The 26,475-nt window shown below is 37.7% G+C and overlaps 1 protein-coding gene across 25 annotated transcripts in view; it reads left to right on the forward strand.

The window, feature by feature from the left end:
- The window catches only part of ESRRG (estrogen related receptor gamma), a 629,476-nt gene that overhangs the window by 413,071 nt on the left and 189,930 nt on the right, over positions 1-26,475 (forward strand). Inside the window, exon 1 of one of the 25 annotated variants that reach the window (XM_059942451.1) lies at positions 636-810. The exons of 23 other annotated variants lie outside the window; for them this stretch is intronic. In XM_059942451.1, the coding sequence (XP_059798434.1) occupies positions 755-810 (56 nt within the window). In that variant the 5' untranslated portion in view covers positions 636-754. Of the gene's footprint in view, positions 1-635; positions 811-26,475 lie in introns of those variants that run through there. One more of the 25 variants, XM_059942462.1, reaches the window with a different exon arrangement.

Below are 26,475 nucleotides of genomic sequence, written 5' to 3' on the forward strand. Positions count from 1 at the left end.
TGCCCAGTAGAGATTAGGGAAACAGGCAACGACATGATGACGGATCCATGAGAAAGTACAGCACTAAATAAGAAGGAGCCCCCCTCCCGTGGAATAAAACACAGACTACGGCAGGACAAACTTCATTCTCTACCTTCCGCAGAATCGTTTCCCAAATTAACTGAGAGTCTGCGTGAGTTCTTCTGTGCGAGGCAAAAGAGATCTTAGGTGAGAAACCCAACACACATCCCTCTAGTGCCTAGAGGGTTAAATTAGTTAGGTTTCTTTTCTCTCTTCCCGGAGCGGGGTGGGGTGGGGGAGGGAGGGAGAAAAAAATATAAGAAAAAAAAGAAAAGAAAAAGAAAGAAAGAAAAGGCAGAGCCCAGTATCTACGGGCAGCGTTTCGGTCTCTGGTCCTCGCTCTCTTTTTCTCTCCCGCTCCGTTCCCAGCCCCTTCGCGTCTCTGCACCCTCAGTACCTGCCCGGTTCCGCGGCTCCTCGCAGCCTCCAGTCGCCTCCGTCCTGATTGGGCGGAGACCCCCCAATCGGCTGCGCGCCTGGGCCGGTGGGACTGCATATGTTAAGCTCTACTTCATATTAATAAGCTCCAATCGGGGCTTTAAGTCCTTGATTAGGAGAGTGTGAGAGCTCTGGTCCCAACTGGCTGTGCCTATAGGCTTGTCACCAGGAGAACATTTGTGTTAATTGCGCTCTGCTCTGTCAAGGAAACTTTGATTTATAGCGGGGGTGCGCAAATAATGGTTGCCGGTCGCACATGGATTCGGTAGAACTTTGCCTTCCTGAATCTTTTTCCCTGCACTACGAGGAAGAGTAGGTACCTTTTTCTTTCCTTTTTAAAACTCGTCCTGGGGGTGAGAGTGTGGGGTGAACGGAATGGATCTTGGCGCACGGATTCAGGTAATGCCCTGGGTATGTCGTGCGCACGAGCGCTTGTTTGTGTCTGTCTTGTGCCTTTTGTGTTGAGGGTGATCTCCTAATTCAGTAAGTCGAGAATTGTTCTCTGACTACAATGTTACCTTTGAGGCAAAGCTCAGTGACTGTCAGTAAAACAGCTGGGTGACAGTCACTTCTTATTCAGGTGCTAAGAATAGGCACTTGGCACAAATGCTTAGTGAACTGTTAAAATGCATCTTTTACTAGGACCCATTTTCCCAAGGAAAAATGTTTTAAAATACAGGATTCAAACTGATTTATACTATTGAGTGCCTCTTATGTATTTGCAGTTTGACAGATATTTTCAGCTCCCTGTCATTTCTTACCGCGCAGAGTTAGAGGCAGAATTGCACATTTACTAATTCTCCTTCAGAGAACAATTTAAAAACTAGCCCTGTGCAATCTGGGGCTAGAATAATGTTATTTGCATGGTTAGCATTAAGTCAGCACTTAACGGGCAAATCAGTCCATTAAGTAACATGAGATTTTCACACATTATAAATATTTAAGGGGAGGAAAAAAAAAAACTAAAGAAGAAACAGTAGTGACTTTCTAAATTTCCCCTTGAATAGACAGTGCTGAGACTGTGGATTTGTTTCATGTATCGTGTCCAGAAAATGCAGAAAAGTACTTTTGTCCTTAGATGCAGTTTAATTGGTACTTATTAATATCTTTATGCACATGGAAATATACATATTTGGATCGCTCAAGGTGGGGGACATGTGAGTAGGGGGTAAAAGGAGTAAATTAGGCATTCTTGTGTAAATGAGTGGGTCATAAACTTAATTTCAACCCACCGTTGAAATATTAGTTTATCACGGGAGCTGTCACTGGTTCCTCTTTCTGTTGAGTCAGTTGTATGGCTTTGCTTTCCCATTACAGTAATACCAACTGTTATAATTCTGAAAAGAGTGCTCTTGGCAAACGTTTCTCTCTATAGACTGTGAAGAAAATATAAAACTCTCCAGAGGAGAAGGTCGTGCATTATAGGTAGATGTCCACTAGCGGTCCTTAGTGACTGCATATTGCCTTGGTTTGTAATTAAGCAAGAGATGAAAAGTGACTTGCAGTCTCAGTGGCTCCTCGTGCGTGTGAGTGTGAGTGTGTGTGCGCGTGTATGTGTGCATGCTTGCACACATACACACTCACGCAAGGGATATTAGCCGAGGGATGGATTTAGGAAGAAATGAAAGGTTGGAAGGCAGTGCTTGTGTCAGTAGAAAACACTCCAAGGAAGAAACAACCTTAAATTGTGTGAAAATAAAAATGAAAAATAAACAAAGGTAGGACTGCCCACTCAAGTGAAGTTTGAAGGTGAGCGCGCGGGAGGCTGTCCCACTGGAGAATTTCATATGTCTTCATGTCAGGAAGAATGCATTATCCAAGCTCACCCAATTCGGAACTTTCTCTCATAAATAAATAAACAAAACAAACTTTAACCCCCCCACCCCCACCCCCAGGCTTCTTTGTAGTTTCCTTGAATTTAACTTCTTATAGCTAATTTGAATAATTAGTTTAGATAAGCCTCTTAAAGCAGACGCATTTAAATGAAATCAGGGCACATGTCCTTTTGGCTTTGGCGCAAGATTCAAACTAGCTTTCTTTTTGGCTCAATTAAAAGTCATCTTTAAAAAATACAGATTTATTGTTTGGATGCAGTTCTGATGGTTACGTGGTTCACCGGACAGACAGAAAGATCTCATGCTTAGTAACGCATCTGCCTCTCTGTCTCAATTAATAAACCACAGAATTTATACATGCTATTAATATTCATAGTAAATGTGCTGGGTTAAACCCCATCACGTGTGAGTATACATTGAAATGAAACCAGAGTTATGCAGTGTCAGAGGAGAATATTGGACAATTTCTGCTTTGGAAGCTGTTAAAAAGATTCGTGCAATTTATTGACCACCATTAGGAGAGCCTAAAATGTTAACCTATAACTATGTATTTTTTATTTTAGGAAATGTGCTAGCACATTAAAGAGAATAATACTTGAAAGCTTGTTTCACATTTAATAGCAGTAATAACTGATAGCATAAATAGATGAAAATAATATATCTGCTCATTTTGACATATGTGTCAGTCTAATCATTCTAAATGAGTGTGCTCGTCACATGCTTCCCTTTCAACCTCTGATTAAAATGTAACATTGACTACAGGATTATAGAGCGGACTTAATTTTACTGACTGTTTTAACAGTTGTCACAGCTGCTGGAAGAAGGAAAGGCAATTGAAACACTCCAAAACAGGCAAGGCGAGGAGGGAACAGTTCAGTAAATTTCAGCCTGATCATGGAAAGCCAGACATCCAAAATTAAACAGATTTGTGTTTTAAGATTCCTGTTTGGAGCTATGCAAGTTTTATTTTGTAAGATTTGCTCTTTCTTTTTCAGGGTTTTGCTTCTTTTCTCTGCCTCATCTCTCCCTGCTAAAAGCTAAAAGTAAATTGAAATACAACTATCCAAAAGTAATACTATCATGTCAAAATACATGGGATAAAAATAGGCAGGAAGGAAAAATGTATGCAATGACAACAACGACAAAAAGCCTAAACCAGAGTGGATGCAATTTTTTTAAAAAGATGGGAGCTTGCCTACGTCACTTTAGATGTGATTTTATTTGAGAACTATGAACAGAGTCTTTTAAGTTTATTTTTCTAAGAAGGAATCCTTAAACTCCAGACTTGGAGCTCATATTACTTTTCCTTCCTGTTTCTTCTCTGTAAATCTGTTGAAAACACCTGCAGCCTTAAAGGTAGGGGTTTTCAGATGATTTCTTTGTGAATTGCTGGAAGTGACAACCAGCTGCACTTAGGGGTGAATGTTCCTAAGCTGTAGCGTCTCGTAACCTTGCCCATCACATCACTAAAGTGAACAGATTAATTCTATTTCTCTAAAAATTAAATAACTACTGTACATATCCCAAACTATATATAGTCAAAATAGCCAGACAGTGTGGATTATGTAACGTATGATTTTTCTCCTTGGAGTAAGCAAAAAAAGTGTTCTGAGTTAATGGAATCAATGTTGGATGGGAGTGGTGAGTAAGTGCTGGGCACCCCCATGCTTCACTAGCCCTTTGTGTCAGTGTATTTATGTATTACCCTGTACAGATTGGGTGGTAAGTTTAGAAATCCTCCTTTTACAGAAAGGGCTGGAAAACAGCTTCCCATTTCCTGGTCAGAGGCAAGGGTGATGATGTTGGCTGGTTCTTATAGTGATGGGTTTCTCATCTTCATGTGTTTATGGCACTGCTGCTTTATTTACTGAGCCTAGTGTGTTGCAGCGGTAATTAACCCATGTTATTAGCAAAGCCCTTGTGAATATCCATTAATTCTCTTGCATGGATGATCATTTTTCCAGTGTTTTCCCCCCAATACGGTATCATTGTTCTTTTTTCTTTTTTTTAATTCTAAATTGATGGCCTTTGATATATTTATTTGATTTAGTCTGACCTGGGATGTATATTGGCCATCTTATAAGGAATGGTATTGTAATTCAGCTTTAAAAAAAATGCTAATAGAAGCCAGAGAAAAGATTTTTTTGCTGTTCTTCTTTTCAAAGCAAAAAAGAAAATAAAGGTTTAAAAGGAAAATAATGCAGGAAATTAGTTTTAACTTCAAATTTTCCAGATCTTAGAATTTATGTTATTTTGTGCCTTTGAAGTCTTTTAATCAGATTTCTACTGAGTTAAGAATACTTTAAGCATTTTTGTAAAATATCGAGCCAGCAGAAATATACTTGTGCTTCTTGTGCTGAAAAAAGATAAGGACCATCTCATTAGCCGGGGCCATACTTTTGCAATTAATTTTAGGTCCGTGGTGCTATTCATCAAAGGGGGCAGGTAACTTCTCTATGAGTCTGTTTAACAATATTTTCACAATACCTCACTCTTGCAAGAACTGCAGACAAAGAAGAGGCCGTTCTTTGGGAAGGTAGGCATAATGCCGAACCTCAAGTCTGTATCACTTGTGAAAAATTCCTCAACATTTGTTTTAGCCTAGTGACTAAACAAAGTATTTCTTTGTTTGACTTCTAAAGTGCTTTTCAGCACTCAATGTTTTGCTTATATTATTTCAAAAAATAAATTAAAATCTGTGCTTATGGTCGATACTTTGTCATACAAGTGGCAATTGATAGCCGTGATTTCTATGACACCAATTAATATCAAATAAACTTTTGAGAATCACCTATCAAGCATTTTGAAATAAGAGGACAGCATCTCACTAGAACTTTTAAGTCATTGCAGCAGATAAGCTATGCTCTGAATTTTGCTTCCTAGCAAATTCATGGAAGAAAGAAACAATACACTGTTGATCTGGTATAAGTGCATATGAGCTCCAGCCCTAGTCAGCTCTCTGGAGAAAATCTTTGATTACCCTGGCCCAGTTTGTTCAGTTTTTATCTCTTTTACATCCACTGGCCTTGTATTAAATTGTCATTGTCCTAAAGCACATGAGATAGAAATGAATTGCTGTTTTCTACATTCTCTGACAGTGAAATATTTAGGTTCTCTTTCTCCAATCATACTTATGTGTGTATTTGATAGTCCAGGGATGACATCCAGCATCTCTGCCGCTTGACATTTTTTTCTTACTGCATTTTGTGTGTTTTGCTGTTGATTATTGTTTTCATAGCCATGTGTATACGGATGCCCATGGTCTATACCATTATAAATAAAGATACACATACGCTACTTTAAAATCCAAAGCAGTCAGTAGAATATACCACACACACGTGTGTGCCTTTGTGTGCATGTATAGTATGCATGTGAAATACATATATATACATGGGAAGAGATATATGTAGAATATAGGTATGCTGCGAGAGTGATCATGTATATTTATATAATAAAGTGGATCTCAAGTATTTTTCTAATCAGTTAGTGTCCAGTTAAATTTGCCAGGCATAATTTTAACCTGGAATTAGTATTTCAGGTATTTACCAAGTCTGATTTTCAACTAAATTGGTTTAACTACTATGTAACAGACAGGTAACAGGTCACCTAATACATTAATTTGTTTCTGATTTTATACATTGTTAATTATTATCATTTTAAAATTCAATATCTAGAAATCATAAATAATTTGTAAAATAGGAAATAAGCCACTAGTACTAAATGCATAATTTAATGGTTTGGGCCCATATCCAAGAAACAGTTTTGAATTAGCTCTTGGCTACACTGTTTTCTTATACAGTTGGGCCTGACAAATATATCTAAATGTAAACATGATAGCTTTTAAATAAATGCAAAATATAAATTTCACTTATCCTCACTATGTAAATGTCATTTTCTTTTTGTTTTTGCTAAAAGCACATAAAGAAAATTAATAAGTATTATATCCATATAAAGTACATCATAGATTTCTGAATTTCTGAATTTTATTCTGAGAGGTAAGTTTAAAGGTCTGTGATTTTGCTCAGTGAATCTGAATGAGTGTTGAGAGAAACCACTTATCCAGATGCTCTTTCTATTCAAATTCTTGTTCTAATTCATATTTTGTTTAAAGTCCTAGACTCATTTCCTACCTTTATTTGTTTGTAGAGTACTTTAACAATTTTAATGTTTCTCGTTTTTAAAAAAATCCTGCTGTTTCTTTATGCCAATCCGTCTGCTGAAAGTTAGCTCCTTTATTATCTGAGGGTGTCAAGTGACAGCCTTCTGCCTTTTGAAGGATTTACCTGGCATCTTATTCTTGTTTCAAGTTCATTTTAGACTTCTACTTTCGAAGTCTGGGAAACATAGCTAATAAGAATAATTTCCGTTCAATTATAACAAACATATCCTTCCTCTCTATGTTTTTCTCTACAGAAGTGCCAGATGTTTCTTCTTCTCTGATTTGGACACTATTTCTCAGTATTTTCCAACTACATTTTCTAATCAATTATACAAAACCATCAGATTGAGAAGGTTTAGATTGTGTGTGTGCTGTGTATGTGTACTATTGCATCCCCCCTTTTAATTTTCAAAAAAATTTTTGGAGGGAACTTGCTTTTTATGTTTTGATTTTTCAAATATTTTGCCATTCTAATTGATGGCAATGCATGTATATTCGGAAGATAACTCACTAAGGCAAAGCAATAAAAGAAAAAGTACAGTTTTAAATAAATTGGCTTCTCACTGGCCAATTAAAGTCCATTTCAATATACTGGCATAGATCTATATGTGCATTTGAATATTAATACATAGCATGCAACACTAGCCATTAGAAATGCAGCCTCTGGCTACATGGAATTCTTTCACACAATATAATAAATAAAAACACTGGCTTTTGGCATTTAAAATCTATTAAAAGTGTTGTTTAAAGTGTTCAACTCATGGAGAGCCTACCTAAGATCAGATTACATTGTAAAAAATGAACTTGGAAGCAAATTTATATTTTGATTATCAAAGGCAGTCTCTGTCATATACATTCCTCTGTGCCTTCTCCTCTTGCTTTGAGTGAAACAAAATTGCGTATATACTTTTCATCATTTTGATTGGAAGTACACATTACGTATAATATGCTTTGGCAGCAGTTACCTAGCCAAAGAAAACAAATTAATATTAGCCATACTAAGGGCTGTCAGGCATATCACAGACATATCAATTTAACTTTGCTTCCTCGTACACCTCCGCAAACAGTTGCTTAAGATGGTACTAAATAAAAGGGAAGCTACCCAATAAATTCTCATATTGTATTAGAGATTGATGGCTAGTAGAAGTGCAGTGAAAACCAGCGTGTTTGCTTACTTCTCTTTAAAACTCTAACTGTGGGAATACAGAAAGCGTAGACGATAATGAGTTTTGTTAAAAAAAAAGAAGAGTATAACTGAAGCTTGTTCACATCTTTTTACTGTCTTGGAAGTAATGGGATAATAATGGGATTTACTTTTTTAAAAAGTCTGAAGTGGGGAGCCTCGGTTGCTCTTACGTGTGATGTATATAAAGACTTTAACAAGTGGAGAGTCAGAAGCAGCCGCTTTGCCAGTCCGCTGGAAACAAGGGACATTTCTTCTTTGTTGCACTTTGCATACATTTTCTGAGAAAGAAAAAAAAAAATCTTGTTCTTTCTTTTTATCTGGCTTATTCAATAGGCAAAAAAAAAAAAAAAAAAAAAATGAAATTTCAAAAAGTAAATCAAGAACTTAGGCACAGAAAAGAGGCAGAAGCATACTGAATTCTTTTTTTCTCTTCCATGATCAGGATGGTATCTTTGTATGGGATAATTCCTTTTTCATCTGCTCTAGGAAGATTTGACTCATTGAAAATGCTTTTGAGAATTTAAACAAAGGACTCATTAAATAAATAACATTTACTTTCTTTTTAATACAATATGAGTAAAAATGTTTGAAAAGGTGTCCTTTTCAAGGCAGCTAAAATGTTGTTACAGTTTATACTTATAAGAATTTCTTTTGCTTTGAAAAGTATCTAAAATTATGTTCAGAGTGAGCAAAAGTAGTGAGTCATATAAAAAATTATAGAGACTAAGGTACTTAAGAGAAAAATTCTAATGTGAGGTTGTTCAATCAATGGCCCTTTGCCCTCCATAATTCCAAATTATTGTAGTACTTTCACTTCTCCAAAAACGTAAGATGGCCATGTTAAATTGTATTCATTTTTCCATAAATGAAAGAATACTCTAACAATGCTTTCTTCACAGCCATTAATCTATTAAAACAGATCAGATATTTTGAGGAAGAATATCATACCCATAACCAACTATTCATGGCCAAAGAAAGGGAAAGAGGTATATGAGAAAGTGATTGTATACAGTTGGTTCTGGGTCCTATGAAATGACAGAAGCATCCCTTTTATCCACAGACTTAAATGAGACCTGCCTCATCAGTCATGGGATCATAGTGTCACAGATGGAAAGGCAACCATCAGCTGAATTGTACTGAACTGCACACTTGGCTAATTCATCTTATTGCCCTCCTCATCTAAGGAAAGGCTCATTCTGTTCTTGGAGTCTAGACAGAATCAGGAGTTGGGCTCAGGTGGGAGCGTGTGGCTGCCTTTTTCTGTTCTCTCTTAGCCATTCAGCAAAGGGAGGTGAGGAACAAATGTGCAATTTATGCACAGAAGCCCAAGCAGAGATTCTTTCCTAGGGTCAGGAATTTATTATTCAGTTGTTGAAGTAAAGTTCATATTTCTCTTATGTTCGAGAAATATCACTGTTGTCTTTCATGCTCCAAAGAGCTACCCAAAAACGATTAGGGATGTCTCTCAATTTGTATGAACCATGAACTAGGGTAAGCATTTTGTACCAGATAGAAATGGAGAGCAGATCATCCACTTATGTTAGTCTGGAGGGTGATTCTTTTTTCATACCTTTATATGGAACTGTTCAGTGGGTTAAATCTGAAGAATGAGAAAAATGATGAGGTTGAACACTCAAATTGTATTTTTGTATTTTTTAATTTCCTTATAGTGAACAAAACTTTAATGTCTAGAGCATTTATGAGGGTTTTAATGATTGGAAAATCTATCCTGAGAATGTGGTCACCATATGTTACAGCCTTGCTTTCTGTCTTGTCTTCAGTGTATGGGGTAAGTTCGGTGATACTGTCTGTTGTCTTACTTTGCTTACGTTATAGAACCTCTCTGCCCCACACTGAAATAACCTGAAATATGAGGAAGTGCCCGTTCAGTTCTTAAAAACTTTCCTGAACCCCCTCCATCCCAGCAGAGTTTTCTTTTAAAATTGCTGTTTTTCTATTTATCTGTTTTGCTAAAGGATCATTTACTTTAGTGAAAGGTAAGTGCATGATATTCATGCCGATTTGCATACACAGTACACTTTATTCCCCCAACCCACCCCGAATTCCAAAGATATTGCCTTCAACTTTTCATATTTGTTTTTCTTTTGTCTCTGTTTGTCGTGCATTCTAGTTGAGTGCTTTTATAGTGTTTTCTTGATTGTTGTCAGTTTGGGGTACTGCTACTGACATTTTTGTTAAGTTAATGTCACAGCAGAAAAACCTATGGCAAACTGGAATCTGGCCACAGCGCGCGGAAGATACAACTTCTGTTTGATTGTGTGTAAATACAGTTAGTTAGTTGGGGGTTTATCAGATAGCTTGGCAGAAAGAGAGAGGAGCCGTAGAAACTGTTTTCAGTAACTGTGCTGTTCATACACCTGATAAGATGGAGAGAGCTTTTCGAAATGCTGATAGGCTTTGAATAAGAAAAGGATAATCACTTCTACTGGCACCAGCTTATCGGGAATGAAGTAAAATGCCAACACTTTTACATTAGCGAAAGTAAATGTTTTAGACACTCTGTGCCTTTTTTCCTTCAAGTTAAATAGTAGGGGTGCTTTTGAGTGTGCTATAATGAATAGAAGGATTTATTACCTGGACGAAATTACAGGTGAATCTGTTGATAAAGGAACCCTCAGCGTCAACAGCGGCTTCTCTGATAAGCAGGTGCATCTATGTGTACGTTCTCTGGAGAAATTAAGTATTTCTTTTTCCACTCCAATTCCATTAACCATCTTTTCTGATGTTCGAAGATGCAGTTATGTCCTGTGCCAATCGAGTCTCCTTGTTTACCAGCAGATGGGTGACAGGCATTTGAAACTTAGCTTATCAGACTTGGAAAATGCTGGTGTGACCTACTATGTAAGTTGGGGCATCTTTACGTTTCTATCACTTGTGCTGAAGCAGCCAACTCCTACACAAGAAATCTTACTTTTTTTCCCCAGAAATGGAATGAGATTCAGTATAAATTTAGGATAGGTTAATGAGAAGATAAATGCATTTGGCCAAATAGTTGTCCATTTTAAAGCACCTCCCCTTAAAAAAGAGAGTTACTGGTTTTGCGCTTCAGTATAAACCATGAACTTTCCCTGGCTTTCCCCTTTTCTCTTCTTTGTAATTTGATGCCTACAAATAATTTGGTGTATTCAGATTTGATAAATGATAGTGCAAGAGCAGATTGATTGATTTTGGATTACTATTGATTACTCTCCATGAGATCACTGTGACACACTCGAATCAATAGTATTCGATTAAGCAAGGCACCACCGTTCTATACATCCAGCAGCGGTGGGGAATCCAGGAACAGAATGTTCACAAGCTGATAAATTGACAAAGCATTCAGCTTTAACTAGCCCTTTGTTCAGCACTAGTTCCTTAAACTATATTTCATTGGAAAGTTCGTTTTTGCAACTCTGGGCCTTTCTGTGCAAGAAAGGTCATCCATTTAAGGTTTATTAAATTTTAACTCAAAACAACTGGGCTCCATTTAGATGTAAAATAATTTAAGTACTTACTGCAGGCAACCTCCATGCTTTTGAGCCGTCGCTCAGAAGGTTTCATTCTTTTACGAAGATGTCAATTGTCAACATAAAAATGCATCACTGGCAATGTAATGGTTTAAGATTCAAACTGAAATGAAAATTCCTGCCCGAGGAAAGCACTATCCTCCAACTAAGGTGGTCTTCACTTTCTTCAGAAGCGGGCAAACTTAGGAGCTGCACTGGGAGGCCGCAGCAGGTAGCACACCTTGATCAATTGCACAGCCGAGGCTCCTTTTTTCCCCGTCTTATCGGAGGGTACTCATCGCATCGCCAGTACTACATGCAAAACATTAAATATCCTCTGATCTGAGAGCTGCTACTGCTGCTGATACACTGAAATCTTTCTGTCTTGAGCAAACTTACAAAGTCGCTGGGGGAAGAAAAGATCATCCATGATTCAAGTCCTTTAGCGAAGGACCTCAAGGATGAGATTTTCCATCCTATTCCATCAATGTGTAGTCTTGGCCCTTGGGATGAAGCATTTACTCTTTTGTCATATGGGATTACCAAGTTGCTTCTCAAAAAGGCAAGCCTTAGAGAGAACACTCCATTGAATGAGTGGATGGTCTGACGTGCAAAACTTGATTTTCAGTGAAATTTTGACAGCTAGGGCTTGCGTACCCCAAATCTTAACAGGTTCAAGTCTTGAAATATACTTCGATAAATTTTCTCATTTTGATAGTGGGTTTAAAAAAAACCCAAAATGAATCTGAGGTGGCTTTCTGAGGGAACATGAGGAGGAAAGTCAAGTTTGGAGTTACGAAATGCCCCGACAAAACTTCAGGCTTTTTTGCATGAAAGTGAGATACTAGGATTCTAATTAAATTAGGTTGAACCCCATGAAATGGCCATTTTTCTAGGTCAAGGAATGGTCAAATATCAGCAATTTTGTGTGATTCCACATAATAATTGAATTTATTCCTAGACTGTCCATATCCCATAAACAAATCGAAAGCAAAAACTATATTTTTAATTTTAGGGTGGGCTGTGTCCGATCATGAAAGACACATGAATTCTGTCTGCAATCATAGCAAGTATATTACAGTATCATTTTTTGACGACGACTCTTTTCTTTAACGCCAGTAGAGAGTTCCCAGGAACACAGTCTTACACGCACTGGAAAAGTGTGCGTTTATCTGGCTTCTCACCTGTGGTAGCCAAGCTGCTTCTGAGCAGCCCTGTAAATTTCTCACCTGCCGAGGAAGAGTATGGCACACACAAGTGAGTTAGGCTTCGCGAGGACTGACCCTCCAAAACAGCACGTTGCTCAGGGTAAATAGTTGGAAAGCGATTTGGGAAGAAGATGCCAACACCTCAACTATGGCATCCCCACATCCATCCATTAACAGAACGTTAGTTGACTAGTTAGCGCTTTGCGTGCTTCCGCCCCCAGAGAAGTATTAAAACTGTGCTCCATTAAATTTATGCACCGTTGTGGGTTAGGCAGATGTGCAGCTCCCCGAGTGTCGGCAGTGGAGCCCATGATGCTTTATTGGCTGTGGCAGGCAGGAAAGGTGCTTCAGGAGATGTAATAAAATGATCCCAGAGTCTTCATTTGACCCCCCAGATGTGCAGCTCCTCTTGGAGCCACGCTGTGCTGGCCAGTAGGAGCTCTCGGTGCCCACCAGCGGGAAGAATCCGGCTCCCAGAAAGGAAGGAAATTGACTCTTTAGGTGGGAGGGAGGGGCTCCGGGGCCACCGCTGGAAATGTCAGCAGAAAGTTCATCTTGACTTAGGGTCGCATCAGGACCGGGTAAGTTTTTCTCGCTCTGGGTAAGCATATGACAGCTTACATCTTGTTTCCGAGAGAGGGAGGGTGGGCGTCGTTTACTGGAACTTGATGGAGCGAATACCTCCGACTGGTCCCACTGTCAGTCTTGGAGTTTTCCCTTAGTGGTGCATTTCCCCCCTGTCTGTGTCACTGAGTTTGATTTATCGCTGGTACTAAGATCAAAAAAGAATTCATTCCTTTTGATGTGTGCTATTAGGCACATGCAGTGCAGGATGGGGAGGGGGCAGAGCCGTCTTAGCGTACAAGTCACTGTCTTGGTCACCCGGTGGCCACTGATGGCAGAATGTATATTTTCTATCTCTGTTCATTTTGGATGTAGAATTCTATGACTAGAGAGGTGAGCTATAGGATATTTTAAATTAATAATGAGGTTTGTTTCACATACAGATTCTTTTGGTAAGGACACAAAGAGTGGCTAGCATGTACATCTGATTCTAGCAATCTGTTTTTCTTTTTTCCTTTTTCTTTCTTTTTTTTTTTTTTTTTTACTGTATTGGCATTCATTTTACCAAAAGACATAAAAAGCCAAGGAATATAAATAAGCCAATGGGGTTCAGGCTTTCAAAAAAGACCAGTTGGTTGCATTTACTGTTGGGTGGGAAATTTGGGACATCGGAGGCTTGTCTGCAAATGAGAGGAGAGATTTTGGTGGGGTCTGCTTCTCCTGTATTCACGACCCTGATCAGGCTTTGTTTCCAGCTCTGTCCAGTAGCTTTTGTCCGGCTTCTCAGTTTAGTGGGATTTGTCTGAGCAGCGTGAGCCCCGACCCATCAGCAGGCTGCTAGTCAGCGGCAGGTGTGAACAACATAAAACAGGATTAACGCTGAACCAGAGTGTGGACTAAAAACAGAACCCCTGCCTTGCTTTGAAAAAGGACGGCAGGACTGGAAGATAGAAGCCACTCTGGTCCTGTCCACTCTTTGTTTGCTAAACAGTGTTCAAGGGCTATGCAAATACTTCTGTTTAGGTGCCCAGGAGGCGTGCTAGGGATCTGTGCTCATTCTCTCTCTCTCTCTCTCTCTCTCTCTCTCTCTGTTTTTAAACTGTAAATGCAAAACTTATGTCAACACTTCTTCTCAGACTTTCAGAGCAGAGCAAAAGTGGTCTGGGGAAATCTTGAACCAGGATTACAGGTGAATTTTGCAAACATACTGTCTTGACTTCAAATTTAAAGTCGATAGTCATTCAGGGTGCTGTATTTCCCACCTCTTAAGAATATTGTTGGTTGGTTTATTCTAAGATATTTTTTGTGTTTAATTATGTGACTCAATGTATACTTTCACCTAGGTAGGTAAACCACAAATAAATAAAATAAGTAATTTCATTAGAGATCATAACCACAACGCCCCCAATTTTTTTTTTTTTTTTTCAGTCAGCACTACCTACATAGTGGCAAGAAAGCTGGCAAAAAAAAGATCATAGTTAACATAGGGGACTGCATGAGTTTAACCAGTTGGGCATTGCATTGAATTTATGGCATTTGAATCACTTTGTCGATATTTCGTTTAGGAAAGAGAAAGGTCGCCTATAAATATGTTTTTCTTTAAATTATGCTAATTCTAGTATATACTGTATATCAGGCTAAAATTTAGATATCTATGTTTTCTCTATTAGGTTTAGACTAACTTGCATTTTGCAACTTTAAGATAGTCACATCCAGAAAGGCATCTGAAATAAAGGAAATAACAATTAAATCAGTTACAGAAATTGTATTACACACACACACACACACACACACACACATACACACAAATACAGACACACACAGGTACTGACTCTTCTTTAAACACAGGAAAAGCAAATGTTTTTTGCATATGTATATAATAGTATGACACTAATTTCTGATACTCCAAAAGTATGTTCAAATATAGATATTTATATAAGGTGGATCTGTTTGAGAATATCATATAGACTTTCTAAAAGAATAATTTTGCAATGTCAGAAATCAAAATTTTAATTATCATTCATTTTCAGCAGCATCTTATACCATACATTACCGTATTGTCTTTTATATCCAGGGCTTAAACTGTAATTACCCACTCATTCCTTCACCCTTTGCTTATACTTACTCTTCTTTAATTTTTTAAATGGCAGTTATTTTTTAGCTGAGACTTTGCTACTACTTTTATTTTAGAAGTAATCTTGCCTGCCAGTTTAACTGTGGCAATCTGAACACACATCTACATCATTATAAAATATATAAATGCTAAATATTATATTTAATTTTACAGTTACTATCTTTAAATGTTAATTTATTACCATTTGCCTTTTCATGTGTTTCTAAGAAATGTCCAGTCCCTTCTGTTTAGTATTATTAAGTACCTTTGGTTATGTACATTAATTAGGTTGTGGGCAAATAGCTTAATGAGAGTTAATGAAATCAAGTTTAGAAGATACCAATTTAAAATTGATTTTTGAAGTGAATTTTTTATAACCAACTCTCTGGCATCCAATTGATTACTTATAGTAACTTCTCACGTTGCATCAAAATGATTACATGCATTCCTTTGCAATTTTTTAAATCATTAAAGTAATCAATATTTAGTGCATTAAACTGCATTTTCTTGATCATTCATTCCAAAATATTTGACTATGTGCAGGCCCTGTCCTGGGCATGAAGATCCTGAAATAAATGATAAAAATATAAAATGATCTTGAGTGCACTTAAAAAACACTCTAAAATGGGACTTTATATACTTAAGTTTTCAATTTATACTTGGGTCAATCTTCAGAAAATGATTTCAGGAATTTAGGTAGCAGAGGTTTTACATAAAACTTAAGCAAGTTGGAGCTTCCATTCTGATTTTCTGATTTTCTGATTTGGGCCTTCTAGAGCTGACAGGAAGTTAGCCCCCAAGAACACAATTAGAAATGGTACATTTAGATCCTAAATATTGCCAAAGTGTGATTGGGGGTCTTAGAGCAGTCAAGTCTGGTCCTGCCTGCTTCCTTGTGAAGCCTTTGAAGATTTGATCCCGAAAGTTGCCATTACATCTTAAAATGCTCTAAATGACTTGTGTGTGGTTTGTTTCTTAGACTGGAAATGAAAGGGGGAAAATGCTTTAAAAGATCAGGTAAGAAAAGATATTTCCGAGGTCATAGGAAAAGGAAGGGGGATGTATCTGAACTCTAGAAGGTTTGTGTAGTTTGACTTTGAGGGAAAGGTGTGCATTAGTAAATTCATTCTAATCAAAGTAAATGACTATTGAAAGGTAATTTTTCTAAGGAAACCTTGCCCTTAATCTTGAGATAATCTCACAGCTACTGTCTTTGTCCAACAGTCCTGCAAAACTACCCAGTGCTGTTCCCCAAAGCCTGGGATTTCAATTTGCCCGAGGACTCGATGATGGAATTCAAAGCAGTTTTCTGTCTTTGCAGCCTCTTTTCAGTGAATGCATTTTATTCAAGTGTTTTATTTATTTATTTTTTGGAAGATACAGCTTGGTTTGCTTCAGGTCATTAAAATGATTCTCTGTCGCAGTTTTGGATGTTTATAATTAGATGATTAGTGAAGTTAGGTAATAAGATTTATACTGGCATCAGTTAAGTTTATAGAAAGATTAAAATCATGGTGTCATGGTACCATTACCAATCTGAATATGCCAGAAATAACTCAGGAGAATTTTTGTCAAGTGTTTATACTCAATTAAAATTTATACGACGTGTTACCGAGTGATCGTCTCATGATAGCTTGGCACCATGAGGTTGCAAACTTCCAATTTCAAGTGATATGCATGGCAATTTTTGTCTTCCAGTCCTATAGAATTACGAACTTTGGAAGGGAAATGCTGCGCTTTTTGGAAATGACACTAGAAATATGAGACAAAGAACTGTCTCAAACTTGGGCATAGCTGATATTTTCTGCAATACTGAAAAGCTAGAAAAATACAGTTTTTCTCTCCACTCACTAGATGCAAAGGGCAGCTTACCTTGATACAAATGCATTGCAGACATGAGCTGAATCATCTCATCTGTGTTTTCCCTTCATTTGTGTTTTTTGAAAAGTATCTATGAGACTACATTTCTCTCTCCTAGTTTTCCTGACTTTTCCGGTATCCATCCCCTTGAATCCTCTTTTCTTCACTTTCTATTAAGCCGAGGTGGAATTTTCAAACGGATGCATCCTTCTTTATGCATAGGGCCAAAAGGCACTGTGAAACCTTCACCATAGTCTTCAAAAACCCACTAACAAAGCAACAGCGTAAAGAATCCGGGGTTGTTGGAGGTGGGGGGGCAGAGAGGAGGAGGGCAGCTGGTAATTTACGGTTCCTCTAGGAATGCTTGTAGAGGGTTTGCCAGTGCCCCACTTCCACCCCACCCCCAAACTGCACTCCCGCTCAGTGTTCAGATGATGATAATGTACCTGGAAAGAAAGGCGGCCCGTGCCGAAGCAAGCAGCATCAGACAGGGCGTCCTGCCAACTGCCTCACCTGCTGCATCCATGGGTCCATCTGGTGACTGCAGTAGCTCATTGTAGGCCTCTTCCGAGGAACATTCGGGCTGAAAAGCAGGCAGTGTGAATTATTTAGGTAGCTAGTGTAAATCCACAGAGGGAAAGGAGAGGAGGAGCAGGGGAAGAATCTGCGAGAACCTCAAGCTCCCTTAGCCCTGGGTGCTTTGGAATGCTCAAAGGAACGCAGAAAAGCATTTGATTTGCATAGACATAGAGATGTATAGATCATCGTGCAGATGACAAACCCATGAGTTTTATCTAGATTTAGATTAGCAGTGCGCAGCCTGTTTTGCACTGAAAATATGGCCAGCTTCGGGTAGGGAACCTTTGGGGACTTTTCAGGATAAGTGAAACTGATGAAATGTAATATTTTTAGGCATTGATTTAACAGAAATAAAACAACTCTGTGTCCTTTCTGAAACTGTTGATTTTGTTCGTGGCGGGGGGGGGGGGCAGGCGGGGATAATGCATTTGACTTTTTAGTGAATTGTGATTTATACATATTGGGTTCTTTTTTTTTCTACTAGATAAAAGCAAGTAGAAAATAATGTTAGGTTAATTTTATTTGTATAGGTGGCCAGTCAAAAATATTTTGGTTAGTTGCTGTATACCAAACCCTGTTATGGAATTCAACATATCCATTAATATATCCTAAATATGCAATGAAAGCCCTCAGTCGTAGGAATCTTTGTAGGACTTTGTGTGTTTTGGGTCTAGATAAACCTTATGGACAGGCATGTCCTCTAGGAATTACCTGATGAATGCAAAAACCAAATACTTAAAGAAATTGTAAACTGGACTTAAATAAACCATCTATACTGAAATAAGGAACGTTTTAACAAAATGGTTTTAAAAGACTTCCTGGTATCTAACAAGATAAATTTACCAGGCTGAAATTGTCATTGAAATCTAGGAAGAGCTAGTCTGTATGAAAATGATTCCTAAATTCTAAGTGAAGGTTTAGAACTATGAATGGCATTAGTAGTATCGAGACTGAAACAAACTGTTCCTGTTTTCTTTCCCGAGAATCATTTAGGGGGTAATATAATTTGGGGGTAGGGGGTAGGAGCTTCATTTAAATTAATTTATGATTTTTTTATGCACTCCCCTTTTTTTTACTGTATACATTCTTACAGATATATGGATAATGTTACGTATTACATCTAACCTCTTTATGTTTTAATGGACAAGCTTATGATAGAGCCATGAAAAAAAAGAACGTGTTTGTGAATCGTTCCCCTGGTTGTATCTGTCCAGAAAGGCATGTGGTGTTTGTGTTCTAGAATAGACTAGATTCTTTAGGGTTTCTTTACTCCATCCCACTTGACTCAATTCAGTTGCAAAGTAAATTTAATGGAGCTGTTTTTTTGAGCCAGTAAAGCTCTAGCCTTCACTTAAATAAGCAATGTCTATTTGGACCGAAATATGCATGAAAATGAAACATACTGCTAATTCAAAATATAAGCAGCAGCCCAATTCATAGTTGTTCAAATAAAACACTTTTTATTTCAAGGAAATTTATTTATAACCAGTCACTTTCCAAAAAGTATTTGAGATGATTCCTTTTTATCTGCATTTGAATCCATTTTCCAGGGCCAAATAAAATGAGCTATTTGTCGTAAGCCAAGTAACTCCATAAAATTTAAAGGCATTAAATAAAATTCAGGAGCGTTAGAGCATACCTGGTTTGTCCTCTCCCCTAATCTTTCTTCTTCTGCGCCACAGTTCTTCCTCTCACATCCCAGCTCTCTCTCTCCCCAGCCCCACACTAAACAATACAACATTCACCCCCAGTTTGCATCATACCATTATAAAAATAAAGCCCCCTCCCCAAGATTATATTTTACCAGAATTTGTAACTTTTTAAATTATCTTTTCCTGGAAGTAATCTATTGCTCCTGGAGTTACTCAGATACTGTTGGCTGATGATTGAATGCCTACTCTTTTGACAGGCAAAGAAGGACAAAGTTGAGAGAGACATGAATTAATTAGAAATAACATGTACATGGTGATGGCAGTGGTTTAACTACAAGAACAAGAGTTGACACAGTGTTTAATTGGCAACTTCAGGGAACGCTTATAGATATTTTAGGCTCCATCAATGTACAAAGTAATGAAATGTTTTAGAAAAAAATTTAAATATCTATACAAGAACACAGGCTTTTTACATATTACCTTAATTGCTTTTATTCACCCTGACTGGCTGTTTGTTTTTTAAGTTTTGTTCTTATTTAAGACTTAAGGCGTGAGGCTTCCTGAGCATTGTTTTATCTCCTTTTGTATTCTGAGGTTCCGGTGTTAGAACATCTCTGATCTAATCTGGACAGGGCCAGCTTTATATTATCTTTGAATAATTTACATTCGTATGATTTCATCAGATCATGTACCTGTGTCAGCTTTGCCTGGGATATGTAATAACTTACTTTTCTTAAGATCATGAAAATATGTATACTTGTTTTGATAGGAAGAGTTTAGAATATGTTTATTTCCATAAAATGTCAATGGAAGCTTAGTAAATGAACATGTACTTTCTCTAAACAATCTCTTTTTAGCATTTTACAGATGTATTCTTTCATCTTCTCTCAGAAAATCCATAATCTGGATGTTAATTTTATTTTTATTTGATTGGCATCTTCATTGAAGGTGTTATTTAAAGACATGAGCATCAACTGTTAAAGAAATCTTATGTGCCCAAGTATTTGTCAGGAAATTTAAAAGAGAAATTTCGTAATTTGTCAAGGAACTACCCAGAAGGAAATTAATTAGTGTTATTACTACTTTCTTTTTAAGAATGCTGACTTTGTAATTATGTAGTCAATTGGTAAGTCTAATGATCTAATTAGAACCAAAAAATAAATAAATGTTAATAAAAGCCTTTGTGTAACACATTATGTATTTCAAAAGTAAATCTCCTTTTAGTGGTTATCCCTGAAATTTGCTATTGACAGTTTTCTCAAATCAGCTATAGTTACGGAAGGCTTAGCTGCTTTAAGTACTGCCCTCTGATAGCAGTTATGGTGTTATCATATGGGATAAGTAGCAAATAGTAGCATCCCAGTTGCTTCTTAATAGCCTCCGTAAAAAACTTCATTACCCCATTCATAGGGAAGAAGAAGGATGTAATAATAAATCACCAGTATTTTTACAGGCTCATGAGTAGGGAGGTAAGGTGACCATTTGGGGTTTCCCCAAAGCAGAGCTAGTAAAGAGAATGGTATTTACATAAGCACTGAAGACAGTCATCATGGCCTGGTCATCTTTTGTTTTGGGGTGTCACAGCGGGCCCAGGCATGATGCCAGATTTCTTTATTTTCTTAAAATATAGATTAAACCTTGGTTGTATTTGATGTGAGAGAACCCATGATGAGAGAGGAAGCAGGTCTTCTGATGAGTGCCAGCAGAAGACGCATCATCTGTGCATACGGAGCGATGAAGCAGTTCCGAGAAATCTACTGGGGCCTTTCCGCTCCTATTTCCTGATCTGGCAGAATGTCCTACTGTTCATCTCAGGATCAGACTTTGAGAGTCATATTGGGTATAGGTTTTAAAAATAATGCATTTTATTTTCGGATGTAAGATACAATGGTACAGACTATGGGTCTGGAAGCCAAAGAAATGAATGCTCTTACTTAAAGTATGTCAAGTTTAATGATCTAATAAAATAGCATGCCAAAAAAAAAAAAAAAATGCTTGGTGAGAGTGGGCACTCCATAAATATTTCATGCCCCCTCCTACTTTGCTGTTAATAATGGGTTGTTAGAAGCAGTAGAAGGAAAGTACAAAACTGAGATTTCACTTCTCAGAGCCAAATTAGCTTCTTGCCTCAACCGACAAATTCTGAAGTCGAAATGAGTCATAATAAGGATTAGTCAGGGAAGCTTGAATTGAACCTATTTCTCTTGCACGTGTGGTTCCTTATCAGCCTCCTACTACTTATAATTGCTGGATTCACTTTCTGAAATTAGCAGAGGGGAAAGCAAAGTAAAGACAGAGACCTAGCCCCTTGCATTTTTTCTTCCCTGCCTAGAAAGGCAGGGTAAGAATAGGACTATAAAAATATAGTATTTAATGATTATTATTAGAGGAAATGCAGAAATAAAACTATGAAGGAGAGAAGATCGATTCTAGCCGATTGTTGTGAGGTTAAAGATATTTGAAGAGGTCCTTTTGTCTTCCGTTTCTCCTATCTTTTAAACACTGCAATCTGGCTTCTGAAGTTAGAAGTCCCTAAAAGCCTTGTTACCAGTAGTCTGAGTGCCTAGCTCATAGTTATGAGAGTGTGTGTGTGTGTGTGTGTGTGTCTGTGTGTGTGTCTGGGAGGTGGTCTTTAATCTATTTCAGGTCAGTTTTCCTGAAGGAAGGGTTAAATCAACTGGTTGAGCTGATGATTTTACTCTCCTGTGGTGATATTTTATTTATATGTTAAAATGCTTGGAAAGTGATTAATTTGTCAGGGGAACATCATGTTCCTGTAAATTTGCTGAATATGTAATAAAATTGCCATAACACGGATGGGGAAAATGAAGATTTTTTTTAAAACCAAAATAGCCAAAGGGTCTTCCTGTATTTCCATCAGTTTATATTTACTTGAATTTCTCCCTTTAAAAACAACAGCTTTGAAAGACTCCTTGCTTGAAGTTAAGGGAGACATCGGAGCTGGTGAGGTTAAAAAAAAAAAAAAAGGTGGGGGGGGAGGAAGGTAATGGAAGAAGAGAGATGGAATGGTGGATTCTGCTGCCTGTTCTCTCTCCCTGGACCAACAATGACTGATACATCCATTAAATTTCAGCCCAGGCTGATTGACTGAGTGGATTTATATAAATTAAAAAATACAGGTCATATACCTTTTCTGATAGACTGTAAATGAGAAATAGGAATTCCTTTAAACCTCAAAGGAGGAAATCCATAGGCGAGGCTTTCGAGTCAATAAAGCACTACAGCATCAACTCTTCTTGCTGTGTTTGTACAATAAGTTTTAGTTAATAGACAAATATTATACCAACCTTCCCCCTGACTTTTTCCAGCAAGAGGTAATTTGTAAATGAATCCACACGGTGTTGAAGATTTTCCAGCTTTTGTTGCAGTTTGAACTTGTGCTTTCCAGACGGGAAGGAGGCAGAAATCATCCCTTGCTCCGTTTTCTTGGTGTAACGACTGAAAATGGCATTAGTTCAGGAACAATGTCTTTTATTCACAGTCATTCTCTCAGCGCCATGTCCATTTGTCCACTGGAATGAGCCACTTATCATGCTTCCAGGTTTTTCCTCTTTCAACATCAAGCGTTATGAAAGGAAAATTCCATTTTTTCCTGGCCCTCCATGACAGGCAGACTGAAGATTGTGGTCATTTGGATTAAAAACATATCCATCACCACCAGCCGGCAGGTTATTATGATGTCTCCTTTGAATATATGAATTTCATACGCTGCCTGTTGGAAGTCTAAGAATGCCAACTTTTTAGATAAATAGTTATCCCACTGGTGATGTACAGCATACTGTTGCCGTATTTTCTCACTTCTACAGCATTCTTGCCCTTATCACCCATTACATAAATCTTTGGCTTTCATATTTAATGAAACGACTAGGGTAACAACCCCCTGTATTCAGTATAGTTAACCAATCATACGCCATCATTTGACTATCATTATTTGGGTTTTTTGCGGCAGCTATTTTAGTAGACCGTCTAGTTTAAATTTGACAGCACATTTGATACAGCAGTGCAGGTAGATACGCAGATCACCTTATTTCTGTGCTACCTATGACCTCAGCATGCAGCCTTAAGCTTTGTGAGGTTCCGTGGATAGAAAGATGGATGAATGAATAAAGTTTCCAATGTCAGTCAGTGTTATTATTAGAGCCTGATAACCTGTCAGCTGAATTTTGGAGAGTGGGGAGAAATATGGACATGTGGGGGAACATGTCCTAGGACATGTCCTCCTAGGACAGGAGTGACCATTTCTCAAGAGATCCATTTTTGCTAAACCTCAGTTCCCTGAGTCACCAGAATCTTTGGTTCTTTAGGAATGGAAGAGAGGTATCACTCCATCTCTCCTGTAGAGGTTTCTGAAGTGATGAAACCAAACTCCTTACTCCATTTCCCATTTCTTGGATCTCCCCACCATTCAAGTTTATTTCTCACTGTGGACCCTCGTTTCCTTGTCTGTAAAATTCATGCCTATAACTGACCGTCAGTTACTGTGAGTTTTATGATTTTCCAGTAAACAAGTAGGCCTAGATGTGAGTGTGGAGTTCACATGCAGACATAGATGCTCCAAAAGGAGTCTTGAAATCCTATACATCTAACTAGTTAGCTACAAGGTAAGAATGACTGAGTGCTTTATGAGATGGACACCATTAATTGTTCCCTTTTCCTGTTTTCCCACAATATTCCTTCCTGGACTTCGGATAAGAACAAGAACTGATCCTGCCCTGTCTGTTTGCCTTCTGGAAGATGGAAATATGAGCTGTCGTAGGACAGCCTTGCCTTAGCAGCAAACAGAGGAGGCAGGGACTTGGGTTTCTGAGGGTGCGACCCAGCGGCTGCTGAGACTTGAGAACCATTATGACGAATGTCATGCGTGGTTGATGTAACTCCAGAGAGACGTTTCCCATGGTTCTTGCATGAAGACTATGCCTCTAGTTATAGGAATCACTTTTTTTTTTTTTTCCCAGAAGTGGTCATAATCGCTTTTTCTACACCCTCTTGTCTTGTTCTTGTGGTGAGTGTCTAAGGTGGTCCAATGTAGTTAAGCAGTTTCAGAAGTTATCTCTAGCTTGATTCTCCCCCAGACCTGTGTTAGATTAATTGTTATCCATGGGGAATCTGATTGGCGGAATGGGGGGGGATCGAACCTCATTATTTTCTTGCATAACTTCCATGCAACCGTCATTCTTAGCATGGTATGCTGACCTCTGAAACGCATCACATTTTCCTTGGAAAAACTTCATTATTATTTAGCGCCCACATCATTCTTGGCACATAGTAGATACTCACTAAAGTTTGTGAACGGATTCATTTTTTTTTTAACATCTTTTTATTGGAGTATTATTGCTTTACACTGGTGTGTTAGTTTCTGCTTTATAACAAAGTGAATCAGCTCTACATATACATATATCCCCATATCTCCTCCCTCTTGCGTCTCCCTCCCACCATCCCTATCCCACCCGTCTAGGTGGTCACAAAGCACCGAGCTGATCTCCCTGTGCTATTCGGCTGCTTCCCACTAGCTATCTATTTTACATTTGGTAGTGTATATATGTCCATGCCACTCTTTCATTTCATCCCAGCTTACCCTTCCCCCTCCCCGTGTCCTCAAGTCCATTTTCTACATCTGCGTCTTTATTCCTGTGCTGCCCCTAGGTTCTTCAGAACCTTTTTTTTTTTACATTCCATATATATGTGTTAGCATACGGTATTTGTTTGTAGATACTCACTAAAGTTTGTGAACTGATTCATTTAAAGCTTTGCTATAAACAACTAGCATCACCTCTTAATCTCAGGTACTGAGAAGTTAAGGAGCTCATTTTGGGTGATAGTGTGAGCTAATGTTGGTGAAAAATCAGTAGAAGTCAGAATGCATTATCAAAGTGTTTAAACAAATGTAACTCACAACAAATCCCTAAAGTTGAATAATTTTTTTGTGGGAAGCCCAGGTAAGTATGGATTTATATTTCAAAACTGGGTGCAGATTTATGTTCAGATTTATTCCAAAAATTAAAATATTTTGTCCCACAGATTTATAGTAACACTTTGGATTTGCATAACACTTTAAACTTTTCAGAGGTTTTTGTATTTATTTTCTCTTTTGGGTCTCAACATTCGTGTGCATTAGATAGTGTGGGCATTAATTAGTACCTGCATTTTAATTATTAGATAACTGAGACATAGCAAATTAATTAATGTATATTAATTATATGTATTGATACAGTTAATTAATGACAAAAGCTAATTGGCCAGGAAGTTCTACCTAGTATCTAGCTCCAGTTTTCCATGCTGTGAAATAAGTTAGTTTCTCCTTATTAGAAGGCTCTAAACCTGTCTCAATTAAATAATAATCATCCTTTCTATGGTATAATAATATAAATAATCTAGTATTTTCTAAGTTGCTAGTGATTTTGACTTTTCAACATTATTATCCTTTGTTCTTAGACATTTAAGGGAATGAGCTACTTTTTTTTTCTTTTTATTTTATCTTGGTCCCATCTTTGGTATTGTGGGTTCAAATAGTCATCACAGATAGAGCATAGCACTTAACTGAGTATACAGTTGTTTACGAAAATTAAAGCGTTGAAAAATAAAATCTTTAGAAGATAGTAGTTATAGGTGTGATGACAGCTGGCATATTTAATTGGCTGCTATAAAGTATTGTTATTAAATCTTTGCGGTTCAGCATTTTGCAGCCCAGAGGACAGAATTTAGATATAGAAAATTCAAGTTCAAGTCCCGGTTCTATCACAGTTCTGTTTCCTCATCTGTAAAATGGAGAAAACACTTGTCTCACAAGACTGTCTTGAGAATCAGTGTGTGACTGTAACTTCTTTTCTCACTGTTAAAAAGAAAAAGAAAAAAAATCCCGATATCTTCTTGGGATATATGAAGTCATATCAGTGTTTCTTAAGAACATTATCTTGAGAATTCACCATACTCTTTGAGAAGTGGCAGAATGGAGGACCATCTATGCCATCAGCTTCATGTCCTTGACTAACTGGTGTCTAGTGTCAGAGGTTTGGTATTTCAAGTAATGTCAGACACATGTAAGCCAGACATAGAAAATTATTGTGATGAGGTTTATAACAACGTTTATAAAGAATAATGATGCCTATGGTTGACATAATGCCTTGCAGTTCAGTCATTTATTCATTCAACAAACGTCTGTTAAGTGACAAATTCAAGTAGCTAATATGAGTTCAGCATAGTACAAAGTGCTGAGGATACAAAGTCAAATAGGCTGTAGCCCACGTCTTCAAGGAAAATGTTAATTAAAAAAAAACTTTTTTGACGTAATTGTAGA

The sequence above is a fragment of the Balaenoptera ricei genome, chromosome 1 (genome assembly GCF_028023285.1).
Source record: "Balaenoptera ricei isolate mBalRic1 chromosome 1, mBalRic1.hap2, whole genome shotgun sequence".
In the NCBI taxonomy this organism is placed as follows: Eukaryota; Metazoa; Chordata; class Mammalia; order Artiodactyla; family Balaenopteridae; genus Balaenoptera; species Balaenoptera ricei.